The 9,121-nt window shown below is 42.1% G+C and overlaps 1 protein-coding gene across 1 annotated transcript; it reads left to right on the top strand.

Moving 5' to 3' along the window:
• On the top strand, positions 7,913-8,782 carry LOC102167894 (vomeronasal type-1 receptor 4). Its single transcript, XM_005664868.2, has one exon. The coding sequence runs from the start codon at positions 7,913-7,915 to the stop codon at positions 8,780-8,782; it is 870 nt and encodes a 289-aa protein (XP_005664925.2).

The raw sequence follows: 9,121 nt of genomic DNA on the forward strand, positions 1-9,121 counted from the left end.
GTATTTATTGCCTTTTAAACCTTGTTTTCTAATTGATTTTATATTTCTCTTTTCTTGCTTTCTTTGTTTTGGTTGGATGATTTCCATTTATTTTATGCTTGAGTACTTTTCTTTTCAGTTTTTATGAATATAATGTTTGGTTTTGATTTGTGATTGCCCTGTTTTTTAAATATGTTATCTCCTGTATCTGCATGCTTTAGCCTGACAGTCATATTGGCTTAAAGATGTTATTAAAATAATAAAAAGAATCTCTATTTTCTTACTTTCCTTCCCCATATTCTATGATTTTAAAGTCTTTTTTTTTTTTTTAACATCTTCATGTTTAGATCTGTATGCTGGCTCCTTTAAGTGATTGCTTTCCAATTGTGATTTCCTCCATCCTTTTCCTTCTTATTCTTCTTTTTTATTTAGCGAAGCCTTTTCAGTATTTCTTTTACAGTGTATTTATTACTGCTGTACTCGTTTTAGCTTTTGTTTGTTGGAGAATATTTCTTTATTTCCCCTTCTATTTTAAAGGATATTCTTGCTGGGTAGCGTATTCTAGGTTGCAGTTTTTTTTTCCTTTCAGAACTTTGAATATATCTTGCCACTCCCTTCTGACCTGTAGTGTTTCTGTAGAGAAATCAGCTGATAGCCTTATTTGGCATTCCCTTATAATTAATGCTTTGCTTTTCTCTTGCTGCCTTTAGAATCCTCTCTTTAACTTTTGACACTTTTTATTATAACATGTCTTGGTGTGCTCCTGTTTGGGTTCAACTTGTTCAGGGCCCTGTGAGCTTCCTGTATCTTGATATAAGTTTCTTTTAGATTTAGAAAGTTTTCAGACATAATTTCTTCAAATGTATTTTCAATCTCCTTTTCTTTTTCTTCTTATAGAATTCCTAGTATGTGTAGATTGGTCTGCTTTATATTATCCCACAGGTCTCTTATGTTGCTTTCATGTTTTTTTCATTTGGTTTTCTGTCTGGGGTCCTGATTGGGTGATTTGTGTTATTCTATCTTCCAAGTCACTAATTCATTCCTCTGCATTATTCATTCTGCTCTTTAGTGCCTTAAAGTCAGTTTGCATCTCTGCAAGTGAATTTTCTAGTTTTTCTAGCTCCTCTCTGAGGGAATCTGTATTACTGTTCATATCCTCTCTTAATTCCTTCAGTCTTTTCACTATCCCTTTCGATCTCAGTGTCCGTCAGACTGCAGAGGTCTGTTTGATTGTTGAATGCTTCAGGTGAATTCTCCTGTTCTTTTAACTGGGAATGGTCCCTGACCTTCTTCATCTTGCTTATGTTTTTCTTTTTCTGTGAGTTTAGGGAAACCAAAGTATAGTCCTCTAGGGCTACTTCTATGCAAGAATACTCCTTTGTATTTTGTGGGGGTTTACTATTTCTTTTTGCCATGGGAGTTTGGATATTTGCTGTCTCTTTCTTTGGTGTGAGCAGGCTGTTACCCCAGGGTGCTGAGTGTGTTTCCAGGGAGAAGGAGGCAATGGGTAGGGCCAGTAGTCAGTGCCTGGTCACTGAGCTCTTAACAGCAGCAAGGACCTGCAGGAAGGAGGCTATGGCTACTCCTAGTTGCAGGGCCCTGGGAAGCAGGAATGAGCCTTAGGCGGATTTACAAGGTGCCCAGAGCATTTGGCAGTGGCAGCAGCAGGGTGTGTGAGTTCCCAGGGAAGTGAGAGCCACAACAGGTAGTGTTCGATTGCAATGCCTTCCTCTGAGGTGATTGGAGGTGCAAGTGGTGCCTGTTCATGCCCACCTCTGGAGTCAGAGAAACTGCAGTGGTTTGCCCCCACCACCTGCAGACCATGCAAGAACCACCCCGTCCTGCCTAACCCACACGGGAGGTGCTGCTCAGGCTGCTCCTGGTTTCAGGATGCTGGGTAGTGACAGAGATCAAGCATATGGGCACTGCCTGAAGCATTCAGCTGTTTGGTGCCACTGTTTAAATTGGCAAGTTTATTCTAAAAATAACATGAAAATGAAAACAACAACAACAACAAAAAACAAAAAACAAACATACTCTGCAAACCAATCTTCAAACATTGAGTGTTATAATTAACACAGGGGTCATCTGTTCATCTGTACTATCAAGTTTCTCTTTATTTTGCCCAATTTGCTATTTGGTTTTTTAGTCCTTTTCTCACTTTCAAAGAATTCTCATGCTATCCCTCTATCTATGCTGTACATTACTTTCCCCTGAATCCTGTCTGAATATCCTGGAATATGCCTCCTCAAGATAAATCCTCAAAATAAAGAAGGACAGCTGACTGTCCAATGAGGGACAGAGGAGGAGATCTCTGGCTGGTTTATGTAGCATGTGGTCTCCATGGAGAAATGTGGACATTGGGATGGTCACAGATGCTGAGGTTGGATGGACCAGCTCTAAGTGGAATATCCTCCAGGCTTAAAAGACCTGGGGGGTGTCCATGTGGTGTGAACTGTGGTTCTGAAGTCCAGGGTGAGGGCAGATTCCAGGTACGATGGAAATGCTTAGGTGGAGCCAATCACAGGTGTCAGCTCGATTTTGGAAACACAAGAGCATTGAGGAAAATGCCCTGTGGGAAGTACTGTATGATTGCATATTAGTGGAAGAGGAACCCTGGCCCCACCTCCAGTTCCAACTCTACCACAGATGACAGCTTTGAACTTTTCACAGGGAACACAGAAAACTTTCCCTGCTCTCTGCTCAGCTGCTCACATAGACCTTCCCAGTAATTGCCAGGAGGTGTCACTAATCACCAGATGTGAATGGGGGTGATGAACCCTGGGGATGAGATTTGCTCCTCACTGGAGACGCCCCAGCCTCTCCATGCAGACAGTGTCACCGACACTACAGATGACATGATAATAATGGCACCTCTGTGGGGAGAGCAGGTCCAGGGACCCTGTCCCTATAACTATGGCCCATCTTGATGGACTCATCCCTGCACAGAGCTCTGGAGCCACATCCAGGCAGGTGAGTGCATCCTGTATTCAATCTCAGGGCAGAAACAGGAGAGAAGGGCTGTCCAGCAGGAGAGGGACTCAGAGCTGTGCTGTTAGTACCACTGGGTGGGAGAGGTGCTGACCCTGCCTTGTCCTGAGTGCCCATCCATGTCCTGGCTGGACATGTAGAGGGTGAGAATGTGGTGGGTGTGTTTCTGAGGGGGGCCAGAGCCATGAGGTTCACTGTGAATCCCTGTGCCCTGGAGTCCCTGAGAATGAGGGAGAGACGGATGGAGTCACTGGGAATCTGTGCCAATCTTGGGTGACCAGATCCCCTGAGCTTCTCAGCCACGTACAAAAGTGCTGATTTTCTCAAATCTGCCAGATGCTTAGGCTTGGGGTGACTACATGTGGACAACTGCTTGCAGATTCTGGATTATAACTTCAAACTCCTGATACATCAAATGAGATCCACTGACATAGCCTTACATGTACAAACAGATATTCACAGAGGAAAATAGTCTGTGACATAAGGACACTATGATGACCTGTTTTTTTTTTTTCTTTTCTGAAATATTTTGGTACAATTCAGTAATCTCAAAGATTTGGGGAGGGGGTGTCAAATTTCTCTTATGTTCTGTATTTCTTATGTCTGTGTGAGAGAAGGGATATTGCCTAGGGTGTGTATTAGGCATTAAGGGGAGAAAGAAAAAAAATCAGTGAGAATTCTATTAAACTTTCAGGTCTTAGGAATAGTTTAACTGGTGGAATATATCTGACCTACCCTTCCCATTTTGCATTTAATATCCTTCTGTTTTATCACTGATAGTGATGGATAATCAAGTAATATTTACTATAATTTTTAGCACACTTCTAGTATAGTAGCAGTAGTATTGCTACTTCTACTAAATGCAAGAAGCACATTGTGTAGTCACACGAGCCCCATTCCTCCCCAAATCAAACAATTAAATCTCATTGAACTCTGAGTTTCTCTACAGAAGTAGCACCTTCTTTCTTTCTTTCCCCATTGTTCCTCCACCATGGTATCTGGAACATAGTAGGCACTGAGTTATATTTGTTTCAGTAATTTTTTAAACTTTTTTTTTATCTAAAAACTTTTAAAACAATTTAATCTTTTTTTCAAATCGTGGTTGGTTTATAATGTTGTGCCAGTTTCTGCTTATGGCAAAGTGACTCAGTCATAAATTCTTTTTTTCCACACTATCTCCCATCAGGTTTTACCCCCAAGAGATTGGATATAGATCCCTGTGCTGTATGGTAGGACATTGCTTATCCATTATAAAGGTAATAGTTTGCAACTACTAAAGGCCCCATGTTGTGACAAGAGTCAGTCATTTCTTACCCCGTTTTTACCCTTCATGTCACTCCCATGTATGGAAAAGGAAAGAGGGTGACCCAGCATTGAGTCAGCCAAGTCCCTCCCCTCTGGCTGCAGAGAAGTTGCAAAGAAGTTATCTAGTGATGCAAAAATTACGCACTCCCTGTTGACAGGAGCTTGTTTGTTTGTTTTTTAGGCTGTGCCCATGGCATATGGAAATTCCCAGGTCAGAATGAAACCTGTGCTGCTACAGCAACCTGAGCCACTGCAGTGACAATGCTGGGTCCTTAACCCACTGCCCCACAAGGGAACTCGTGGACAGGAGTTTTGAATTCTATTTTCACTTCACTATCACGCCAGCCTTTTGATATCTGCTCTGTATTAATTCCTACTCTGCATTTTTTATGAGTAAATAGAGACACAGAGTGATAGTCCAAGCTGAGGAGTTTTGCCTAAGCTAATGAGTATGTGATCTTAATGCAAAATAAGAACTGCCTGGTACAGAGGCTGGTATTTTAACAACCTATGCATGGCTTCTACTGTCCTGTTAATATCCCGTATTATAATTGAGGGAACAAGGTTTTGAATCTTCAAAGAGGTGTTATAATGTCCCGGCACTGGTGAGGGGGGAGTTAAAAAGACCTTGTGAATCCCACCCTGATGGTTCTAAGCTAGTCACCATGCCACTTCCTGCATTGTCTGCTTAGCAATAAATGGGATTTTCCTGAAGACGGAATTTTGGTAACTCAGGGATTTTGTTTCGAATTTTTATCTCCTTTCCTCTACCTGACAATGGCTTCCGAATCCTACAGGAATAATGCAGATTACTGCCCCTGGGGCATATTACTCCTTTAAATTAGAATATGTCAATCACAAATACCAGATGGTATCCCCTCTATGTGGAATCTGAAATACGGCACAAACAAACCGACCTACAGAACAGGAACAGACTCACAGACGTAGAGAACAGACTTGTGGTTGCCAAGGGAGGAGGGAGAGGGAGTGGGATGAACTGGGAGTTTGGGGCTAGCAGATGCAAAGTAGTGCATTTAGAAGCAATGAGGTCCTGCTGTACAGCACAGGGAACTATATCAAGTCCCTTGGGGTAGACCATGACGAAAATTATGTAAGACAGGGAATGTTATATATTATGACTAGGTCACTTGGTTGTACAGCAGAAATTGGCACAACATTGTAAATCAGCTACACTTGAATAAAAAGGTTTAAAAATTGCAAACCCATTAAAAAAGGAGTATGTCAATCATTGGGTTCTGATGGAAATTTGTGATTCATTCAGAAGGGCTCAGGTCAAACATTTCTTGAACGTAACCCTGGATGTGCTGTGTGTGAGGTGGAGGTCACAGAGCTTGGTTCTTATTTGTAAAAATCCAGAACAAAGTAAAAAGTCAGACAAGCTGTAGGAGAACAAAAGCTAATGAAGGATAAAAAACAATCTGCTGTGTGGATTGTGTTTAATGTTTACAGTGTTTACTTTTTGGTGTGGTCTTAGAGATATGTCAACTTAAAAATATGCGCCACCTAAAAAAATATGCACAACCTAAGAGTTGAGAGTTAAGTTTTATTTGGTGCAAAATGAGGACTATAGCCTGGGAAGCAGCATTTCAGAGAGCTCTGAAAAACTGCTCCATAGAGTTTGGGTGGGGGGATGTCCGCATATAGGTGATTTTGGTGAAGGGGGAGGTCCATGCAACCCAGCAGGTATTTTACAGAAGTTCGCTGCTCGTCCCGTGAAGGTCACTGTTAGTCACGAGGAGCAGATGTCACCATGAAAGATTTTAGTGCTTTTTTAGATAAGAGGAAATGCAAGAATTGGGCTCAGAATCTTTGCCTGAAGATAGCTACCTAAAAACTGGCCTGCCAGTTTTCCCTGAGCACAGAGTGCCTCCCTCCTGGTCTCCATCCTGAGCTCCCCTCAGGGGGTGTTTAGGATTGGGTGCTGCAGTGGCTCATCATTCAGTCCAGAGGCAGATGGCAAGTGCCCATCTCCCGTTCACAGATAATCCAGAAAAGCTCTCCAGGACCTGACTCCTCAGCAAGTTCAGATCTGTGGAATTATTTGTAATTAAAAATCTTTGGCCAATGCAAAGCTTTTTTTATTTTTGTACTGCAAAGAATATCTGAGGACATTTTGGGGTCATATGAAATACTCAGAAAGCCACTGATTTTTTGGAAGGTATTTTCTCACCCATCACTGTGAGGGAAAACATTAAGAATTCTCCAAAGCCGATCGGGGATGCTCTTGCAATTTTAATGAGTCAGAGAGCATTGTAATTTGAACTTTATTAGCTTGTATGTTTCTGTTTCATTATCCTAGGTTGATGCATTAGCGGTATGTTATGAATGAAGACTGAATTCTAAGAGAGGCCACAGTATCCCTGTCTCCTTTCACTTATTTGTTTACTAAGTTATGTATCACTTATTTTTTATTAAAGTATAGCTGAGCTACAGTGTTGTGCCAATTTCTGCTTTACAGCATAGTGACTCAGTTATGTGTGTATATATATACACGTTCTTTTTCTCATACTATTTTCCATTGTGTTCCACCCCAAGAGGCAGTATACTTCCCTGCGCTGTACAGTAGGACTTCATTGCTTATCCATTCTAAATGGAATAGTATCTGGAATCTGATAATACAGCACAAATGAACCTTTCCACCGAAAAGAAAATCATGGACTTGGAGAACAGACTTCTGGTTGCCGAGGGGGAGGGAGTGGGATGGACTGGAATTTGGGGTTCACAGATGCAGACTATTGCTTTTGGAATGGATTAGCAATGAGATCCTGCTGTGTAGCACTGGGAACTATGTCTGGTCACTTGTGATGGAGTGTGATCATGTGAGAAAAAAGAATGGATGCATACATGTGTAACTGGGTCACCATGCTGTACAGTAGGAAAAAATATATTGGGGAAATAACAATTGATTACAATTTAAAAAATGTAATAGTTGGCATCTACCAACTCCCCACCCATCCCACTTCCTTCCCCTCCTCCTTGGCAATCACAAATCTGTTCTGCCTGCTCGGGGTCTGTTTCTGTTTTGTAGGTAGGATCATTTGTGCCCTATTTTAGACTCCACATATAAGTGGTATCCTAAGTACATGTCATTTATCATTTTCAAAATTTAACTTTATTGGAGTATAGTTGATTTACCAGGTTGTATTAGTTTCAGGTGTACAGCAATATAAATCAGTCATACACATAAATATATCATTTTCCCCCATGTTTCAAACTATTAAGTATTATAAAATGTTGAGTAGAGTTTCCTGTGCTCTACAGGAGTTTCTCGATAATCATGTAAGTACTTATAATTTAACACTTCTGATGGGTCAACAGACTTATTTCCTAAGTTCATGCTGCCTTGCATTCTAGTGAGGAGTCAGACTATAAAAGAAGCAGCGAATACAAAATAATGGAAAATGTGATCTGTGTCATGTGTGTGTTCTCCAGGTTAAGTCCCTCCTGTGGAATATGACAGTGTCTCCCTTTTCAGGAGAAGAAAATGTCCAGACTCCATGTACCAGGTTCTATAAGATTCTCCATGACCGTCCTGCCAGAACCTGCTCTTCCCTCCAGGCCCCCTGAAACCCTCTCCGTATCTGCTAAGAACGTCACCCTGAGAGCCCCATGGGAAATGGCTCTGAAAACCATCTTTCTGTTACAGATGGGGTTTGGGTCTCTGGCCAATGTTCTTCTCTTCTTCCACAGCATATCTCCACTTTTGTTTGGACACAAACAGAGACCCACAGACAAGATTCTCACCCACATTGTCACGGCCAATCTCCTCGTTCTTCTTTCCTCTGGGATGCCCCACACAATGGCAGCTTTTGTTTGGAGGAAACCCCTGTCCAGTCTTGGGTGTAAGTGTGTCTATTACCTACAGAGAGTGGCTCGCAGCACCACCCTGTGCTCCACCTGTGTCCTGAGCACCTGTCAGTTCTTCACTCTCATCCCCAGGAAAGTAGAGTGGATGATGCTCAGAAGAAGAGCCTCCAAGTTCATTGGTCCTTCCTGTTGCACCTGCTGGGTATTCGGGCTCTTATTGAATATCTATGTTCCTGTGAAGCTAACTGGACCACAGGATGTAGGAAATGATACGAACATCGAGGGGAAATGGTTCTGTTCATCCTCAAGTTCTTTTGCAGGCATTGTCATCCTATGGTCATTTCCTGATGCCGCGTTTCTTGGCGTCATGGTCTGGTCCAGCGGCTCCATGCTGCTTCTCCTGCACAGACACCACCAGAGGGTGCAGTATATTCATACTCCCACTGGCCACCAGCAATGCCCCCCAGAGACCAGAGCTGCCCACACCATCCTGATGCTGGTGGTCACCTTTGTCATCTTCTACGTGCTGGATTCCACTTTCACGTTTTATATCACTGCCTTTTTAGATTCTCGTCTATGGTTAATGCAGAGCTGTAATGTGTTGACTTCATGTTTTCCCAGTGTTTGCCCCTTCCTGCTGCTCCTTAGGAATCCTAGAAGTCCTAGGATCTGCTCTTGAATTGTCATAAGTCAAGGGTGAAGTGCTAAATATGTAGAAGTGCGCTTCAGTAATAATCAACATTACCCTATTAGGTAACTATTTTCTCTCTGTTTTACCTGTTTGTTACATAAAATCCACGATGGTCTTAGAAGCTCAGTTTTATAATGGTGCTGTATCGGGAGAGCTGACTGTAGATGAAATCGCGAGGTGAGAAAAGATTCATAACATTATTGATGGAATCAACTTCCCCTTCGAGTGGTACAGTTATCTGAAAGAATTCTCCTTTCTTCAGGAATAGTTGAAGTGTGGGCATGGCTGATACCTAACATATATTGGCAATAATCTAATGTTGGCTCA

This window comes from Sus scrofa, chromosome 6, assembly GCF_000003025.6.
Source record: "Sus scrofa isolate TJ Tabasco breed Duroc chromosome 6, Sscrofa11.1, whole genome shotgun sequence".
Classification (NCBI taxonomy): domain Eukaryota; kingdom Metazoa; phylum Chordata; class Mammalia; order Artiodactyla; family Suidae; genus Sus; species Sus scrofa.

Coding starts and splice junctions, on each gene's coding strand:
- LOC102167894 (XM_005664868.2), top strand. CDS start 7,913: ATGGCTCTGAAAACCATCTTTCTGTTACAGATGGGGTTTGGGTCTCTG.